Source organism: Cygnus atratus, chromosome 1 (genome assembly GCF_013377495.2).
Source record: "Cygnus atratus isolate AKBS03 ecotype Queensland, Australia chromosome 1, CAtr_DNAZoo_HiC_assembly, whole genome shotgun sequence".
Classification (NCBI taxonomy): Eukaryota; Metazoa; Chordata; class Aves; order Anseriformes; family Anatidae; genus Cygnus; species Cygnus atratus.
Genome location: NC_066362.1, coordinates 100183499 through 100204285, shown reverse-complemented (window position 1 = coordinate 100204285; position 20787 = coordinate 100183499). Strand labels below are relative to the sequence as shown.

General features: G+C 45.1%; 2 protein-coding genes across 2 annotated transcripts in view; one reads left to right on the top strand and one right to left on the bottom strand.

The window, feature by feature from the left end:
• Positions 1-4380: 4380 nt before the first annotated feature.
• On the bottom strand, positions 4381-16132 carry FBXO40 (F-box protein 40). The gene is given in 5 exon segments (XM_035569583.2): positions 4381-4801; positions 7835-8965; positions 8967-9228; positions 9230-9735; positions 15988-16132. Coding segments are annotated over 5 exon segments (2106 nt in total). The 5' UTR covers positions 15997-16132; the 3' UTR covers positions 4381-4603.
• A 1933-nt stretch (positions 16133-18065) lies between these two features.
• KPNA1 (karyopherin subunit alpha 1) overlaps positions 18066-20787 on the top strand; it is a 56460-nt gene continuing 53738 nt past the window's right edge. Inside the window, exon 1 of the mRNA XM_035569596.2 lies at positions 18066-18287. The gene's annotated coding sequence lies outside the window, so the exon portion shown is untranslated. The remainder of the gene's footprint in view (positions 18288-20787) is intronic.

Genomic DNA, 20787 nt, shown 5'->3' with positions numbered 1-20787 from the left:
GTCACTGAAGATGCTGGGACCCGCCAGCTGCTGCCTTACAGGGCCACGGAGACATGGTCCTCTTGGGTGTCCAATGCAACTAGAACTATGAGCGGTGAGCAGCGCTCACCACCAGACCCCCCCAGAGAAGCCACCTTTGCACACCAGGTCCCTGGCAACTGCTCCTGACATCGCTGGGCTCACCATCATTGCTACCACCATGCCCTAGCCAGGGGCACGCAGAGCCATTTGGCCAGCAAGTTTCTGCCAAGGAAGAGGAGGCGGTAGAGGAGGAGGAGGAGGCGGTAGAGGAGGAGGAGGAGGCGGTGGTGGTAGAGGTGGAAAACAACAGGTCCTTGCAATCTCCCTCACTCTTTGTTTTTTTTTTTGTAACGAGGGGGAATTCTGCGTGCAATGTTATGCCGTTAGGTCTTTATAATCCTCCCTGTACGCACTGAAAGGGGTGAGGGTATCTGCTGTTCAAGTGCAGAGGTGAGAACACAGCAGACATCGTTGTGCAATGCTGGTGACAGAAGGAGAATTGTGGCTGTAGGCTTGAGTGTGGAAATTCCTCAACTTCCCATGTTTGTCAGCATCCTTTCAAAAACACCATTTTCCATGCTCATCTTCAGTGAAAAGGAATTGGCAATTGATGCCCCAACAGCCTTGCTGGGGTCTTAGGTGCCTCACACAGGACGCTCCTGCCAACCCCTGCCTCAATTACAAATGCTGTCCCCAAGACTGAAGCTGCACTGAGGCAATGCCCTGAGGGGCAGCAGAAGGATTTGAAAATTTCTGTGGCTTCACTTGCAGCACAAACTTGAAGGTCTCCTCCAACACTAATGATCCTATGATTCCTCCACCTACTAGTCCTCCACCACCTCCTCCTCCTCCTCCACCTCCACCACCTCCTCCTCCTTGTCCACAGGCCTCCTCCTCCTCAACCACCGCTACCTTCTCCTATTCTGACTACTGCCAGTTGCAATACCATCTGCCGTCTCCCGTCTCCAGCACTCTGCCTCCCACTGCCACCCTTTGGCCCTTATATAGGGAGGAGAAGACACACCATCTATTGATGACAAGCCAGCTTGCAAAACAGCTAACAATCGCTAGCCAGCCAATCAGGGGACAGGCAACGCATCACACAGAGTCATGAAGATGCTGGGACCCGCCAGCTGCTGCCTTACAGGGCCACGGAGACATGGTCCTCTTGGGTGTCCAATGCAACTAGAACTATGAGCGGTGAGCAGCGCTCACCACCAGACCCGCCCAGAGAAGCCACCTTTGCACACCAGGTCCCTGGCAACTGCTTCCTGACATCGCTGGGCTCACCATCATTGCTACCACCATGCCCTAGCCAGGGGCACGCAGAGCCATTTGGCCAGCAAGTTTCTGCCAAGGAAGAGGAGGCGGTAGAGGAGAGGAGGAGGAGGTGCCGGTGTCTGTAGAGGTGGAAAAAAAAAAAAGGTCCTTGTAGTCTCCCTCACTTTTTTTTTTTTTTTTCTGACAAGGAGGACTTTTGAGTGCAATGTTATGCCGTTAGGTCTTTATAATCCTCCCTGTACCACTGAAAGGGGTGAGGGTATCTGCTGTTCAAGTGCAGAGGTGAGAACACAGCAGACACCGGTGTGCAATGCTGGTGACAGAAGGAGAATTGTGGCTGTAGGCTTGAGTGTGGAAATTCCTCAACTTCCCATGTTTGTCAGCATCCTTTCTAAAACACCATTTTCCATGCTCATCTTCAGTGAAAAGGAATTGGCAATTGATGCCCCAACAGCCTGCTGGCGTCTTTGGTCCCTCACACAGGATGCTCCTGCCAACCCCTGCCTCAATTACAAATGCTGTCCCCAAGACTGAAGCTGCACTGAGGCAATGCCCTGAGGGGCAGCAGACGGATTTGAAAATTTCTGTGGCTTCACTTGCAGCACAAACTTGAAGGTCTCCTCCAACACTAATGATCCTATGATTCCTCCACCTCCTAGTCCTCCACCACCTCCTCCTCCTCCTCCACCTCCACCGCCTCCTCCTCCTCGTCCACAACGTCCTCCACCGCCGCCTAATCTTACTTGTAGACTGCCTCCTCCTCCTCCTCCTCTGCCGCCGCCTCCTTCTCCTCCACCTCCACCGCCTCCTCCTCCTCCACCACCGCCACCTCCTCCTATTCTGACACTGCCACTTGCAGTACCGTCTGCCGTCTCCTGTCTCCAACACTCTGCCTCCCACTGACACCCTTTGGCCCTTATATAGGGAGGAGAAGACACACCATCTATTGATGACAAGCCGCTTGCAAAACAGCTAACAATCGCTAGCCAGCCAATCAGGGGACAGGCAACGCATCACACAGAGTCACGAAGATGCTGGGACCCGCCAGCTGCTGCCTTACAGGGCCACGGAGACATGGTCCTGCTGGGTGTCCAATGCAACTAGAACTATGAGCGGTGAGCAGCGCTCACCACCAGACCCCCCCAGAGAAGCCACCTTAGCACACCTGGTCCCTGGCAACTGCTTCCTGACATCGCTGGGCTCACCATCATTGCTACCACCATGCCCTAGCCAGGGGCACGCAGAGCCATTTGGCCAGCAAGTTTCTGCCAAGGAAGAGGAGGCAGGTAGAGGAGGAGGAGGTGGCGGCCGCGGTAGAGGAGGAAAAAAACAGGTCCTTGCAATGTGTCTCACCCTTTTTTTTTTTTGCGACAATTATTTTTGAGTGCAATGTTATGCAGTGAGGTCTTTATAATCCTTGTCTACCTCATGCGCTAAAGGAAGCAACATCATCATTAAATGATAGGTAGAGGGAAAATTAAAAGGAGGTAAAACATCGTCATGTTTGCTCTCCAGCTCTGAGACGCCACTGGGCTGTTCTGTGGTATCAGAGGCAGCAGGGCAATGCCTTCCTGTTCTGCAGGACAGGTGCTGAAATTGTTAGTGTTTGCTTATTTAGTGTAAGCAAATATAGAAATAAAGAAGTAAATGATTTTTGCAGGATGGTGGAGTCAGAACCTTTAAAAATGTCTGTAATTAGCTACTCTGGGATCATATGATGATATTTAATAGGCCCCTCAGTGATAATTTTAGTAGCCTTTCCTGATGCCTGACAAATACTGAAGATGGCACACTAATTTTATTTTAATTAACAGCTCTGAAGAAAATGTCAGTGATGTTCCTGTAGCGTGAGTTTTCTTTGGGGGAGTATCGGGGACACTATGTTTCCTGTTGTGAGAAGAAAGACAAAAAGATGCCCTTTTTCTGGGTGAAACTGTATATCTTGGATGAAGACCTGTCTTTTCTTACATCTCTTCTGTTCTGAGCTGTCTGAAGTACCTCTTCTTGCATTGAGTACTTACGGTGGTATTTACCGTTTTTTTTTTTGAGTTGAGGGAAATGAGGGAGGAAAAGATCGCATCATCTATTGAAACCACATTTCAAGTTTTGGTGAGAGGGGAAGAAAAGCGCAGGAAAAGAAAGGCCCTAAGATTACTTCCGTTTCAGAGCTGGTGTTCAGAGATGTCCCTGCTCAGTAGCAGGTGTCTGGCTACCCCAAAACGTGGGACTGACATCCAAATCACCATGTGCCTCAGAAATGACCAACATTGTCCTCCCCAATGTACATTCAAAACACACAGGTCCTAAATACCTGCATTTGTTATTATTTGCTTCAAGGTTCAAGATGTCTGAAGGGTGCAGTTTCATGATTTTCAGTATATCCTCAGAGGTTAATAAGATTCTTAATAAGAAACAAAACAAAACAAAACAAAACAAGAAAAAACTTTCTTTGACAAATTGTTTATGATTACAATTTGCAATTTGCAGTTGCAAAACTGAGTAGGTGAGGCATTCTAAAAGTGTCTTCAAGTATTTTTGATGGCTTTAATGGATTTAAAGCATAACACGCACAAAAAAATTAGTAACCAAAAAATGTAAAAAGTCAATCGAGCCTCTAAACAACCAGGTTTGCTACCTGGTTATTTCCAACAAAGAGTAAGTTTGCTTTGGTTTGGTTTCGATGTAGCCACAAGCTCAACTTTAAGCTTGCATTGCCTAAAGGATGGTTTGTGGTTGTGTGGTGCTATCCTGAGTCTTCACTGGAGTTTAATGAATTGAGTGCAATTTTGGGGGTACCTTTCCTCTGCCCATGTCCCCAAAGACATTAGCAATCCTTAGGTCTGCCAGGTGAGAGGGCATCTGTCTGTGCCCCCAGAGCTCAGCTTTCCAGTCACAATTAAGGTGTTTTTTTATCTATTCAAGCTAGGTGTATTAACTGCTCTTGCATCTCTCAAGGACATGGAGTTAGGCGCAGCAGCCTGTCTTCAAGGATGCAAAGATGCTATGTTCAAACAATATCCTTACTGCTTTCTCCAGGGTGCTTTATTAAGCAGAGAACAGAAAAATAAACAGAAAGCACAAGACATCAGTGAGCAGTGTGCCAGAACGCTTTGGATGAAGTTTTAACAATTAAAATAATGCAGGGAGGAAAAAAAAAATGCAGGATGTTCCAAATGCAGCTGGGGAGATGCCAGTTTTGTCCTTCCAAAGGAGAGTTAGAAGCAACTATCTTTACATCCAGCTTCCCAGATCTTCTTTTAAAGGGCATTGAAAGGAGTGGGTCAGAGGAGAAGCTGGTTGCTCAGACCTTGCGCTTGAAGGTGGAAACTAAAGTCTTTTGAATGGGCTCTCGAGCCTCGCACATGCCGGTCAGCAGCACAGGGTCCGTCTTGTGCTCCACGTCGTAGAACGGGCACTTCTTCAGGTGCTCTGACATGCACGCCACCTCGCTGTGCTGCCACCTGTTAACTCTGGAGAAGAGGCTGCTGAACTGCCAGGTCTGGGTGGTGATAGGGAAGGAGAGAGAAATCGGGGAGGGAAAACTGGAATGTTAGTAAAAACAGAAGAGGATTTAGAAAAAAACAACTATATATGTTTCTAGTGGGCATGCATTACTTGTACTGGTTAGTGAAAACCAGACCACACAGGGCTGCACAACAAGTATAAGTGTAGTCTGTATTGTTATGTACCTCACACTTGTTGTTTTTGCTGCTTTAGTCATCACCTGCCATTTTTAACAGGAAAGCACAGTTTTTGGTGCCAATCTAGTGCTGGGCATGAGGAAACCGAGGACACCTGACCACCACAACATCACATGTGAGGTGAGGTCCAAGGTGCTTATAGGTGTATCCAATGATAATTATAAGGCAGAGTGACTATGGGATGCTTGTGTGATACGTATCTCAAAGAAACCTGACTTCATAAAGACCTTTCAAAGTGTTTATCAGTAACTTCAAAGGAAGGAACATTATAACACTGCTGTTACTCACCCCACCCCAGAACAAGCCTGGAAAAAATCTAAGGTTGAGGTTATTCCTAGAAGAGTTACAAGCTTGTAAAAAACAGAAATGTGCAGTTAAATTTTTCTGATTCTTTTTGCAGTGATACCATGTGTCATTTACTGATACACTACCATGTAGTGATAAGACTGTGAATAAGTCACTTGAGTATTTCCTGTATGCCATTAAATCAAACGAATTTTTAAAATCATAGTTTAGAAATGTTTCTTCCTGTAGAAGGACAGTATGTGGATTTGCTGCACTTAAGATTACCTAAGTCTGCCCTATTCCTATATAATCATAGTTATCATACAAAGTAGACAATAAATGCAGATTAATTACAAATGTGATGTTTTCAAGCAGAATCTGTGCACTGGATACAAGATTCCTGTGTGGTCAGTCCAGAGATCTGACAAGAAAGGGGTTAGACAGCCTTTAAATTCACAGCTGCTGGTTTGAAGTTGTGCAACAGTAACTGGAGTTAGTTGGAACTGGAGTTATTTAGCCCAGGTGGAATTTTTTCTTTATGCTACAGGAAGCTTCATCCTCCAGTAAATGGTCTCAGTGGCTAACTCCTGTTTGGATTTGGCTAATTCAGCTTGCAGCCGCTGTACTTGTTGCACAGATCTCAAATTCTCTCCACTTCATGGTTTCTCTTAATAAAGATTAATTGTCATAAACTTCCATTTGGTAATATCTGTAGGTGAAGATTTTTAGGGGTCTGCTTGAAAGCCAGGTCCTCAGATAATTTTTATGAGCCTTCCTTGGATCTCTATATTTGTTCCCAGACCTCTCTCGTCTGCTTGGTCATGCAGGAACCTCTGATGTTATTATTTCAACCAGCTTTATGTTAGAGCAGCTGTAAGGCTAACAGATAGAAATAAATCTGTATTAACTATTGTTTCAACTAGGACTTAAACTGAGCTGTATTTACATATTTCATTCTGATTACCCAAGCAGCCCATAAGGAAGATAATTTTCCAACACCACAAAGAGTGGGATGCCAGCTTTGCAGAAAAAATGCTTCTGCCTATGTTGTTCTCCCAGGTGCTCACATCCTAAGGCAAACGTTCATGACAATCTTATGAACTATGAATCATGAAAACAGACATTATCTACCTGGGCTTGTGCAAAGCATTTGACACAGTCCCACACAACAGCCTTTTCTCTGAATTGGAGAGACATGAATTTGATGGATCAACTGCTTAGTGGGTAAGGAATTGGCTGGATTTGGTCGCATTCACAGAGTTGCTGTCAATGGCTCGATGTCTGGGTGGAGATCCGTAATGAGTGGTGTTCCTCAGGGGTTGATACTGGGACCGGCGCTGTTTAACATCTTTGTTGGTGACATGGACAGTGGGATCGAGTGCACCCTCAGCAACTTTGCTGATGACACCAAGCTCTGTGGTGTGTTCAACACACTGGAGTGACGGGATGCCATTCAGAGGGACCTGGACAGGGTTGAGAGGTGGGCCTGGGAGAACCTCATCGAGTTCAACAAGGCCAAGTGCAAGGTCCTGCAACTGGACCAGGGCAATCCCAAGCACAAATACAGGCTGGGTGGAGAGAAGCCATGTGGAAAAAGGCTTGGGGGTATCAGTGGATGAAAAACTAAGCATGAGCTGGCAATGTGCACTTGCAGCCCAGAAAGCCAACCATGTCCTGGGCTGCATCAAAGGAAGCGTGGCCAGCAGGTCAAGGGAGGTAATTCTCCTCCTCTACTCTGCTCTTGTGAGACCCCACCTGGAGTACTACCTTCAGCTCTGGGGCTCCCAGCACAAGAGAAATGCGGAACTGTTAGAGGGGGTCCAGAGGAGGGCCATGATGATGATCAGAGGGCTGGAGCACCTCTCTTATGAAGACAGGCTGAGAGAGTTGGGGTTGTTTAGCCCAGAGGAGAGAGGGCTCCAGGGAGACCTGCTCCAGGGAGCAGCCTTCCAGTACCTAAAGGGGGCCTACAGGAAAGATGAGGAGGAACTCTTGTAAGGGAGTGTAGTGATAGAGCAAGGGGTAATGGTTTTAAACTAAAAGAAGATAGATGTAAATTACACATTAGAAATAAATTATTTTCTATTATTATATGACTCCAAAACACTGTGGGATTGATGTGAATGCCTGAGCTCCTTTCACAGTCACATCTAGTTCTTTACCCTTCAATGTACTCTATATCAGCTTGTAAAGACTAAAACAAAAGGATGAACTGCAAGTTCTTTTAAACCCTGTATGTGACCTTTAAGTACCAGGAATTCTCAGCTCCTAGTGCCTAAATACGGTGCAAATGCAAACAGGTTACTCAAGACAAGCTTGGGTGGCGACCTGCAGCTAGTAAGTAGATACCCACTTACACCTTCCTGCCTTTGCTAGATGTACTGTACTTTATAGCACCGACCACCCAGGACACATTGGGCTGCAAATTCTTAACTTCATGAACCTTTCCCCTATCTACATGCTTATTTACAGCATCACTTGCTATGCTTGTGTGTAATCTCGTGATACCCTGTGGCTGTCTTTTCCCCAGTGTTGCAGTCACTTGCCTTTCTGCGAACTTTCCATGAAGTACCACCATGGGAATATCTTTTTTTCTCCCAGACCAGCAGGACCATTCCCCTCTCTTGAAGTAGAGTGGCACAGATATCCCTCATCAGCACTGACACTTGCGATAGCTGAGATAAACTGAAGCTGTCCAGGAACCCAGCAATGTACTTCAGCACTTCCAGTGGGAGGCTGCTTAGCAAATCCTTGTTTCTCCCTCGATTGTCCACTGTGTAATTGCATTTCCCTGATTCAGCAAGGAGGGTGTCAACCTCTGGTTTAATAGCAAATGTCTTGAGAGGCTTGCTGTATATAACCTTGGCCTTATGTCCATCAGGGCGGAAGTGATTTTGAACAAAAGTACATCCCAAGTAGGCCAGCGGACAGCGATGCTGAAACCATCCATCCAGACATGACTGGATATCAGCATGCACATTCTTGAAGTGGGATGCAAACTCGTCCCTCCTGAAGAAATGACTGCAAGTGAATGTGAAAGCTGAACTGCTTTTGTTGTGTCTTCTGGTTACACATTCAGTGTACAGCTCCATGTGGAGTTCTGGTTGGCTTTTTTCATCCAGAACATCTGCTAGAACAGCATTGGAGGAGAAAGGCTCCAGAGGAAAGCTGTAAGTCTGTGTTGCAAAGTCCACAAAGAGTCCATCGATACCCCTTGCTTCGGAGATCTCATGGCCTTTCAGTTCTTTCTCCAATGCACACAGCAGTGTAGCTTTAACTATATTTGCCGTAGGCAGTTCTTCTGGGTTTATTCCCAATTCTGAGGTATCCACCGACTTGTCTGAAGTTGGCATCTTATGTCCCAGTGCATCTCCTAGTCGTGCTCTTTTGCCACAGTAACTAACTGGCACTTTGAAGGTGTAGACAGTCTTCACCTCCTGAGCTTCCAAGTTCCCATATACAAAGTCTTTTTCTTTCGGAGTGCAAGCAGCTAGCTGGCCAAAGCGGATAAGCATTCCTCCGTGATGTACCAGATACATGTTGTAATCGGCTACACCAACTTCTTTCTTCAGCCTCTCCAGGACCCCTTCTTGCCAAGGAGCCAGCCCTGTCATTTCTTTATTTGGAGTTACTTGTTCAGACTTTTGGTCTTTTGCTTCTTCTGTATTACCAGGCGTTTCCTTTGCCTTCTCTGCAGAGCTGGAAGCACAAGGTCCTGATGCTGTTTTCTTGGAAGCCTCCTCTGTACTTTTTTCGTGTGCCAGCTGCTGAGCCTGTTACCTTGCAAGCCAAGAGCTCTTTGCTGAAAATGTTCTCCCAGGTTTTGTAACTCCCCAGATCCATTCCTTCCTTGTCCTTTGCCAAATCTTCACGCTCACGTTGGCTGAGCTCAGATGCCTGGTCATTGCCATCTTGGGAACCACAGGCCAATCCTCCCACTGGCACCTTCTTCCCCACCCATGGCTTCATCCATTAGCTCTTCCACTTCATCCTTTTTCCTCCACTCTGGAAACAAGTCGGCTACTCTCAAACTCCTGAAAAGTATCTTCTGGTCTCTGAGCGCCAATGCTGTGTCCAGACACTCCTCGCTTAAGGTCTCCTTCATAATATTCTTGTGGAGGGTTGTGTCTGAATCCACGTTTGGCCAGCGATTCCACTCCATCGAGCAGCAGACAACGCTGGCTGGACAGACCTGAAGGTGCTTTGCCAGCTTAAAGCGGGCCATGGAAAAAGGACAGCCATAGTCTGAGTTGAGGCAGGGCACCTGCTCCAAGGGGCAGAGCAGTTGGTGCTCCTCCTCCTTGCACGTGTGGAAGGTGGCTCCGCAGTGAAAGCGGCAGCTGATCACCATGCAGGAGACGGAGGGCTCGATCGGTGCGCGGCAGTGCCGGCTGAAGCATCTCTCACAGTGCCTGTGCTGCCTGGGGGGAGTTTTCTGAGCCCTGTGCTGGATGTAGAAAAGACAAGAGTTACTGCCTGGAGAGGCAAGAAAGGACACAGATCACCAGTGCCCGTGTCCATGCCTGGTTTCTATGAGTTAGATGCTCACATGCACTCCTAGCAGGAACAAGGCTGTGTGTAAATGATGCCCAGCTCTGATCAGCACTGATCTCCACAGCACAGTGTGTCCTGATAGCAGCATGGATAACGCTGAGACCTCAGCGCCTTTTGCTCTTGGCCCAGCAGAGGCAGCAAAGGTTTGAGAATGAGCTGTTTTCTGCCTCAATATTTTTGCTGATCCTGTCCATTGCATACTGCTGAAATCAAGACTGCTGCAGGCACAGAGAGGGAGCTCCTCCACTTCTTCAATATGATTTGAGTGGGAAAGGTGACATTTCTTTTTCCTCCCTAGAAAAATTAGCTGGTCATTTGGCCCACGTCTTGTCACACCTTGGTCACCTCACCATGGACATGAATGGGCACAAATGAACCAGATGCAACTGCCCTACTTTTTTTTAGTTCATCCTACATACTTACTGAATCAGTGTCAAACACGACCCAGAACTGACGAGGTGATCCTGAGGTGATCATATCTTAGATTCAGTTTATGACGCTGTTAGTGGTACCACAGGGGACCAGAAAACAGGGAAAGGTCCCAGGCAACAAGAACAGAAATAAACAAAACCAGTCTGCATTTCATAAATTCAGCTGCCACCTGGCAGGTCCATTAATTTAATGTTTTGCAACTCATAGACTTGATTAAAAGAACAAGTTGAGGATGCCAAAACAAATGTCTCAGAAATTTTAACCAGCCTTATCATAAAAAAAGGCTAGATGTTTTCTTAAGGAAGAATGCATTTCAGTTCTCACACTCCCATATTAATGTGGTTTCAAAAATATATATATTTTTTGCTTTTCTCTCCCTAAAAATGTTGAAATGAAAAGGACATACCATTTTCCTGAGGTCCAACAGCAAAAAGCAGAAGTACAAGAATATGAAGTATGAAGACCCTTATGTAAAAAGATATCACTGCCAGATTACTAGCTTTGTTTCAGAATGAATCACTCATCTGCTTTGGTTTCATTATTGTGTTTTCCACTCTTTCCCAGTAAATCAACTAAATCACTTTAATTAGCTGAAAATAATACACTTACGAGGCCTGTCTCCAAAAGTTATCAGTGCCCCTTGCTTATAATATCCCCACCCTTGCAAAAAATCCAAGCAATGGGTATTACTCCTCCCTAAAAATGGGAAAACAGAAGCCCAGAGTTTGACAGCAATTAAATAGAGACGGTCATTAGCACGAGGCATGTCTTCTTTTGTCATAAAAAATAAGAACATAACAAGAACATAACAAATGACAGTCTGGGTCAGACCAGTGATCCATCCAGCCCTGCACTGTCCTTCGACAATACCCATAGGAGGTGAACCTTGATTCAGGGGAACATGTGGGATCTTCTGTGGATCCACAGGAACTTTCCCTTCGTATGCTCTCAGCATCCACAGTTGCTGTATTGGAGACCTAGAAGCTGCCCAGTCCTTGTACTACTTGGAGCTACCTCCCTGGATAACTTGATCTGGTAGCAGAAACCTAGCCCAAAGAATACTGCAAGTAGAAAACTCCAGGCTTCTGTCTTTCTGCTCTTTGCTGTAAAGGGCAGTTAGCCAGTTTTTTTTTTTTTAATTTTATTTATTTATCATGAAAATGAGAAAAAGATTTTTGATACATCTTCCCACCATGCTTCCTATGCAGTAGGACCTACCATAGCTCAACACAGTTCCACTCCATCTATTGCAGCCTCCAACACTGACCAAAACCTGTTTAAATCCCCTTACTGAATCAACCCTATTCCACTGAAGTATACAGCTCAGGTGCCTGCACCTTTGTTTGCACAAACAAAGAAAAGCTCTTTGGAAAGAGCTGAAGACAGCAATGCAGAAAAGTAGTATTTCATGACCATTCATAATAACATTCCCTGCTTGTCTTGGGAAGCACCGGGTTCTGCCTAGGGCTGATACCACAATGCTGGTCAGCATGACCCCAGACAGATTCAGCCCCTAAATAAATGTCATTTAGGATGGCATCCATCCTGCTTCAGGCTGTTTAGTGACATCTACATTTATGCAGCTCAGGGAAGAAAGAGATGCAGATGGATTTATTTCACATTGGCAGCATCCTTGCTACTGTCATTCTTGTAGCATTTTGCTGCAAATATAATCTCTAAAAATAGTCCCAGCTATGACTCGCATAAGGTCAGAGGAAGGCTGGGTACATTACACTGAAACAAAAACATGAATGTATGAACAATACTTTCCACTGCAAAACCAGTAGAGAGAAATAATTGATAAATAAGAACACATCTGAAGCGCAGGCCTTACGGTTCTACAAAAACACAGAAAGGGCTGATTGCAAAGTTTCTGGAGGGGAGCCTGCTTTCACACTGTTGTATGCTGAAACCAAACACACTAGACTCGCATGTAGAAAAAGAAAATATAGGTTTTTCTTATGAACAATGACAACATCACAGCATTCAGATCTAGAATCAGTCTTCACGATTACTCAGATTTGCCATTTTTAGTTCATTTTACCCCATCTCTGTTCTGTCAGAAAAATATTGTTTTTCTCTCTCTTCTAATTGTCAGATCTGTGAAGCTAGAAGACAGGGATATATATTAGGATTTGAATGCTTCTGTTCTGACAAGACAATAATCATGAGCTCTGTATTTTAACTAATGATTTGCTCCATCTCTTAGTTGTTGATATCATTGTCAATGCACAAACTACAACAGCATTTCAACACACTTAACAGAAAATTTACAAATTCTTGCCTCAGTAAGTGATACATTAACATCCAGCGGCAGATAACACACAGATATGTCAGGTAATAAAACACTTCTCTAAACCTATATAAATCTTTTTTCACTGCAACTTGCAATATTTTTGAATGGCTGCTTAAAAAAAAAAAAGAACAGAATTTTTTACTTAAATCATGCTTAAGGTGCTGTGGAATGAAAGGATGCAAACTCCCATCCACAGTCTGTCCACTTTGGTAAATCTTTATTTTTAGACTGTCAGGACAGCAAATCAAGTAAGGTTTAAAAATATACAGCCGCCTTTTAAACTACAGATATGTCTGTGTCTGAAGTAGGTCTGTTCAGTGACAATAACTTATAGTTTATAAAGCAATTATAATTTGTTTTCAGTAAATGCCTATTAAATTTAGTTGCAGTTATTGAGCTAAAACAATACAACTGTTTCCTTATTTGGTATTTGTTCTGTGTAGGTGACTGATAATATGACATACCAAAATTACACATCATATCTGAACTCTTCTTGCAGATTCAAGGGATGCCTCCCAAGAAACCATTAAAAAAGGCCACCAGAAACCCCAGACGATTATCTTGCAGACTGCCTCTGAGATCTGATTACCAATGAACACAAAACAATCTTTCTAAGATTTACAACATGATAAGCATCTCTTAAAAATCTCTGGAAAGTTTTCATCCAAACGCTGGAGCCAAGAATGTTAAAGTTACGTATAATATTACAACAAAAAATATTTTAAAGGAATGTGAAGTATGTAGGGCAGATAGCAGTTATTTATTATCTCTTCTAATCCCTGCTACCCAGTATACAGCGTTTATCTTGTTTTCAGCATAATACTTAAATCTTGGGATGAATGCAGGGTTACTAATTTCCTTACAGGGTTTTTCAATATATTTACTATTGTAGTATCTGCGTGGTTCACAAGTGATAATGAATTTGTCTTTGCAGTACTAGAGGTGCACCTGAGGTTAAAAGACATTGGTACTTCTGTCTGACAGATGTAGAATTAGAGTGTAGGAAGACAAAACCAAATATAATTAAATATAATAGTTTACGTAAATAAAACAAAAAAAGCATGGGGATACCCAGGTTCTGATGTCTCACTTGCCTGGCAGAGGCAGCAATAGAATCACATTTTCTAGAACATCCAAGCCTTCCAAAACTAGAGATTTTCTTCTCTTTGTGTGCAGTGCACCTCCTCAGTCACCACAACCCGAACAACCTCAGCAAGAAATCAAGTTTGGGTCTCCAATCACTACACAGACATGTTTATTTCTGGGAGCCGAGGAAGAAAACACTACGCCAGTGGAAATTGCATGTGTATGTGATTCCTAGGAGCCTAAGTTTTCTAACATCCTGCCCTTCGTTACAAAATAAAAAGCAAATCCGAGAATGTCACCATCTGGAGTCACAGTGACCTCTAAGCGAGTGACGCCCCACATCTTCGCAGCCAGGACACTGTCCTGCATGGCACGCCTGCTCTGCAATTGCCATTCAGACTGATCTTATATGCACATTGCCAGCCAGGCTTCAGATGAGCCTGGCAGTGAACATGGCACAGCTCAGGGTAAGTGCAAAGGGAGAATAAAAAGTGGAGATGAAATCATTATCAGTAACACTAACAAACTTCTATCAAGTGTGTGCAAGGCATAGTTTCTTGGAGTCTTAACTCTTGAACAAGTTCATACAGATTTTACAGGGGCACTTTGATGCCAGGGCAATCCTTCTCATGAACCTCAAATCCCTGGTATAAGAGATGAAGAGGGAAAAGGTGTTCCATGAGACAACTGTCCCGTTAGATAAGTCCAAATATGGAAAGACAAGTGACAATTAGGGAGCTATTCCCTGTATTTTTCAGCTGGGGAACAGCTGACTGAGACTGTGATGTTTTGTGGCAATAACCACTGGTTTGGAGGTGCTGAATGGGTTGGATTTGCTTTATATGAAGAAATATACTTTAAAATGGCAGGGACAGAGAAGGTCCACGGCATAGTGCATCAGTCAGGAAGAGACTTCAGTTCCCTGCTTTTCTTCCAGATGATGCATTCTACTCAGGCTCCTGCAACAGTACATCTACTTCCCTTCAGCTCCCAAAACCTGGCACACAGGACCATGGAGCAAAAGATAAGCTGTCACATCACCAGCCTTCCCTTCTCCTGGTAAATCTGTGCTGCACACTTGCAGTGAGGAGACACAAACTCACTCAGGCCATTTCTATCCAGCCAAATGCACCAGTGCTGCTGAGGGAGGAGCAGGGGAGGGTTGAGAGTAATGAGGCACAGGTAACACAGGGCACTGCTGGTAGAAACCCCATGCAGCGCTTGCCTGAATGAGTGCCGGGTCAGCAATATTTCTTGCTCCTCCCTACCTGGAACAACATAGTCACAGCTCATCTAAGACAAACCCACCAAAAAATTCATGCGGATGTGGTCCCCTGGGTTCACGTGTCACGCAGGGCAGCACAGCAGCAGGGGCTGAGGAGTGGAGTGGGAAACGAGGAGACTGTGACAGGTACCCACTCTGCAGCGCGTGTGAAGGACTGTCCTCGGGAGGGACACACTTAGGCAAACTCTCACTATGCATCAATACCTGGGTTTATGATTTGAGTTCACCAAGTGCCTTAAAATAACAGGTTACAGTTCAGTTGAAGCTTGAGAAAAACAAAACAAAACAAAACAAAACAAAACAAAACAAAACAAAACAGTTTTGTTTTGGGATCAGGTTCTGTTTTGTTCCCTGGTAACAATATCATTAACATACTTTTCTGAAAACTTCTTGAGATAGTCAAGTGAACGGATTTAAGCAAAACAAAAGAAAACCAGCTGAACCCAGATGCCCGGTACAAAGAATGTGAGTGCTCATGGTTAAGGTCTAAGTCATAAAAACAAAAGTTAAAAGATTCATGAATAAAAACTGCTAAGCATCCACAACTCTAAAAGGTACAGTAGTACCTGTAATGCTTGTAATTCTTACTTCATCACTGTATTATTTAGTCTGGACAAAAAATGTAGTTTGCAGTCTGAATCTCAAAACTCACTGGATTTTAAGTCTTACATTTTTTTTAGTTTCTTGAAAGTTACATAAATTGAATTTTTGATTTATTATCTGTCATACTACCGAAGTTCCTATTTTAGAGTCAGTATCTTAGTTTTTTAAAACCCCAGATACAGTGCTGCAAGCCCTGGCTAATCCACTGAATATGTTATGGAGGGTTTTTCTTGTTAGAGCAGCCTGTCACAGAAGTGTTCAGAGTTACCAGCTGCCTCTGTTCTCAGGTGTCACTTAAAGACATCTTGTGTCTGATTATTCTACTTCATCCTAATTACTAAGATTGTTTTGAAGACATCTTGACTTTCATAGCTTGATACAGTAACCATTGCATTGCATAAGTTTTCACCAATAAAGCTCCAACCCTATTTACAAAGCCTTACCTTAATCATAGTGTCCCTGTGTTTGTACCGAACACTTGCGCTCTTGGTTTTGCTCAGCTGGGTTGAAGTGAGGTGAATAAAGGCTAACAAGAAGCAAAGAAAGAAGAGAGAATGAGAGGACACAGAGCAAGCCCAAGCAGAAACATCAAGTAGTTTGGGGATGTTAAAAATAAAACCTGTGCATGTGACTGGGCAGCTCAGCTTTCAGAGCTGTCTCTTCCACTGTATTTGTTAACACTGTCACTACTGGCGTGATACTTAATGGAGAGGATGTAAGCGACAGCACTAGCCCTGCCCTCTGCCCTGGGTGTTAAGAGGAAAAGATCAGAGCGTATCCCAGAGCCCTGTATCAGTTTCCTGCCATTCTCATCTTTAATGACTCCTCTCCTCGCAGTGCCTACATCAGCCTGTAGTTTCTGCTGTTGCAGCTGTCACTGCGTCCCCTGCTCCTGCTTTCACTTACTCCAGTGGTGGGCGCACACAGTGATGATGGGTTTGCACCCACAGCAGGACCCGCCTCAGGGCATAGCCTCCAGCTGGCTGCCCTTGCCACAGGGCTGCTTGTCCTGGAACAGAAGAGCTGAACCAGCACCCCTCGTGCTGACGGATGAGTTGCTGCTTCTCCCTGGTGGGGGAACACCTTGCAGCTGTGGTGGAGGCTCTGAGATCCTAAATCACAGCATACTTTTTGTTCTGCCTTATCTTTCTCTTTCCCTATCTGTGAGACCTCAGTGACGCTGATAGTTTGAAACAGTGCAGGCAACTGTGTTTTCATTTTTAGGTTGAACGAAATGTCAGTAGGCAACAACCAAGGCTTGCTGGTGCCAATTGTAATTTAGTAGTGCTAAATATGGTTAGCAGGCTGGCTCCGTGGCCTTTTTTAGAAAGGGCTGTATTACTGTGGTACCATGTTGTATCATCCCACTGCACTCAGGAAAACAGGGGCCAGCAGGAATATGTCTAAATCCATATTTCACCCAATCACATTATCATCAATGTGTTTGTCCCTTCCACTTCAACCCCTCACCTTCTAGTTCACAATTTTTCTTCAGCCTTGACCCACAACAACTTCTTCAATGTTGTCGTTGTCTTTTTAGATTGTGCTTAAAAACATACTGCTTATATGCTTCACTTTTACACAAATCTACTTCTCAAAATTCTCTGCTACTAATTTAGGAATAAATTCTCCAGCTGAATTAACCCAGATGACAAATATTTAGTGCTTTAGAAGCAGCTGTTGCCAGAAATGAAACTATCTTCTATCTTAATTTCACCAGAGAAGGTGACAGAAATCAGGAGTTCATCTTTTTTTATCTGCAGCACACCATTTGTATTAACCCAGATTCATCTGAAACTATACACTCAGCAAAACTGGGTGAACTTACAGATCTCTGCTGCCACCGTTACCCATGCTAATTTGATTGAAGATACCTCAGGAACATCAACCAATAACCAGACCTCCCACTGCAGTACAGATGTGCGTGCTGGTGGGATGGAAGAAATGCGACTTCTCTGAGAAGATGTATGACTTATTTATTTTGTGATGCACATACTGCTGGATAAAGCTGTTGAATGTATGCTTTATCCTCTCTTATCTCAATTTTGTGGGTGGAAATACTGTGCCATATCAAAGTCCTGTGAAATATATGTATCTGTATGATATGTGTACGCACATATGCATGTAAATACATACATGTATGTACATACTGTATGTATATACATGTGTAGTTGTACAAATGTGCATGTTCATACCATATATATACAGATATATAGCTGTGTACCAGCTGCCATGTCCCTCTGCTTAGGGAAGATGGCCTTTGTTGGGCTGATGGTGCCTGTGATGGGGCAGGGCAGAGATGAGGCAGGACTCCCCCCGCTGCTGCTGTCTCTGCGCTCCCTTGGGACACACCCCGTATCGCACACCCCAGCACACGCACCTACCCCAACACACCCTACAGTCGCGACATGGCCTATCCGCCACTCGCCAGACTACAACTCCCGGCATGCCTGGTGAGCTCTTTCTACGGCTGCGCAGCACTGGGGATAACCTTGCGCTGCGTGCCGGGACTTGTAGTCTTTCCTGAGCCTACCAGCGCCGGCCCCGCCGGAAGGCCTCCCCCTCCCAGAGCGCTCCGCGGTGGGTCCGGAAGCTGCGCGGCTCGCCGTGCGCAGGCGCACTGCCGCCTCCAGCCAGCGCTGGGCAGGCAGGCAGGGAGGGAGAGAGGGAGCGGCGCTCGCGCGCCTCGGGCCCGTCAGCAGCCAGCGCCGGGCCGGGCCGCGCCGCGCCGCGCCGGCCGCAGGTAGGAGGGGAGCGGAAGGGAAGGGGAGGCCGGAGGGGGGGCGGCAGCGGCTGCCGGGCGCCGAGCGGGGCCGGCCCGGTGCTGAGGGAGCCCCCGGCGTGCGCGCGTGCAGCGGGCGGGCGGGCGGGGCGGGGCGGGCCCGGCGGGAGGCCCGCGCGTGGAGCCCGGCGGCAGCCACCGGGCAGGGCCCGGCCGGGGCGGAGCCGCACCGGCAGCGGGCTCCTGGGCGCGATCGTGCCTCGGCATCCCCGGCACCCCCCTTCCCTTAGGGGGACGGAGCTGCGAGGGGGGCAGCGCCCGGCATCGTGGGGCAGGGGGCTTCCGCGCGTGCTTCCTCAGCCCGTCCCTCGCTTGTTTGTTTGTCTATTTATGTATTTATTTATTTATTATTTGTCTTCCCTCACTGATCTTAGCTGATCTTACAACACCTATCACTTCTCGCTGCAAACATGCCCTCGTATCCTTAAGTTCCCCCAGCGCTAGCTTTTTGCGTTCCTGCGTGCGACGCTGCCCAGCGCTTGCTGTCCGGCCGCGGTGGCCGTTCGCAGCTCTCCTGCGAGTGGAGACCGGGTAATCGGCAGGAGCTCGCCCCATTCATAATCCTTAAATTTGTCTCCCTCGTACGAGGATACATGTGGTGATGATTTTGTGCTTTGCCTCTTGAGGGCGTTTAATGAAAACTGAAACTCTAGGCTGGAAATACACGGCGTGAGCTGTGAAAATATCGAGCTGCTGTTTTTGCAGAATTCCCAAATGGTTGCATTTAGGAGTTTCCTTATCTTTTTTTATTCAACTTTCTATTTCTCTAGATTTTTTTTGTTCCCTGACATATATTCTGCTTTATCTGCTTAACGTTAATGACAGACTAAAGAAGTTGGGATGTGTCTGTGGGCTATCCAGAGATGGATTGCGACTTTACACCCAGCAGCTAGTTATTTGAAAGCTATTTTGTATATACTGGAATGGTATGGCAGTTAATAGTCTGAATCAAACTAAGCTTTGGTATGTCTGTCTTTGTTTTTATTATGTTGCACTCCCTGGTACGTTAAGGCATTGCACTGACATACGAACGAGCTAGTTCAAAGCAACTTTGTTTCTACTTGAGCTACAGTTGCACCTTTTAATTGTGCTTGAGATGTGCCCATAGGCACAGGGAAAATGAAGAGTAGCTTGAGGCATGGTAATGTAAGATGATGTGGGAGGTAGAGGTTCTCACAGTGGGGTCCCTTGCCAGAATTTTTCAAACAGATGTAGTAATGCTTCAGCTCCAAGAGTATATAACTATTACTTAGACTGTAATTCCCCCCCGAGGCTTCTAAACAGTGCCTTTGTCACATCCCATCTCTAATTCCAGCACTGTACCAGGACGTTTCCCTTTGCCATCAGTGTGCCATCCATTGGCTTTTCCTGATGTGTTCCCAGTGTTGAAGTGTTCAGACCTGACTTGCTTTGGTCGTCCTGTCTGCGCACTGAGCTCAGTGCTGGTCACAGCAAGTCACAGGCCTTCCAGTTCAGAAAGGGAAAGGCAGCAATAGCTCATTTCAGCAGCGCTGACAGAAGAAACTATTAAAACAAAAAGCATTAAACTTATCAGATATTGTAAAAGTTCCTGAAATGCTCTTTATAGACACTTAAGTGTGAATGTTTATTTAACTGGATTGCTTGACAGTTTTATTACAACTTCAGTGTTTCCATACAGTGCTACAGTGCTTCTTTCTTTTCCTCTTATTTTTCTTTTTTCTTCTGTTGAATAAGTTGAAGCGAACAGAATGGTATGTTTTATTTTAGACTGTTTGTATATAGCAGGCTTGCTTTGATGTCTTTGTCTCTTTTTCTTGAGATGGTGGATTTTTCTCAGATGTTTTTCATGTCTTGGAGGGGCAAATGGGCCTAACTCATGTCCTTAAGAACACAAAAGGAAACTGCCTTTAAAGGCAACTGTAAAGGTTGAAAAAATTGTGGAAAGAAGTGTGAGATTAATGGAGCTAAAACAGTGCCCTCCAGAAAAATGAAAATCAAATTTATGTGAAAAAGCGTAACATATAACAGTTAACCATGATTCACATCACCTATTTTGTACTTTATTGGTTCTAATTTAAATTAGAAACATGAGCGGAAATGAAACAGCAGCAGTAAGTAGCTAAATTTAGTAGATTTGTTTAAATACTTCAGAAGGCCAAACAGAGTAAGTGTGCAGAGGAGCCTAATAGGCTAGGAGCAAGTCAAGAAAAATAAAAGACAATGAAGGAATTACTCATTTGAGAAAACACTAGGAGAGGTTAAAATATCTGAACAGGAGGTTCTGGAATGATGTAATAGACAAACAACAAGTTAGAAAGACCAGACCACCTCTTCTTTCAGAGAACAAGAACTAAAGATGAACTGATATGAAAATTATTCAGCTTCATGCGAAGACACTAAACATAACAAAACTCCTTGTTTAAATAATACAATAATAGAGAGAAAAAATCCCCATATAAACTTCAGAGATAAGTGGCAA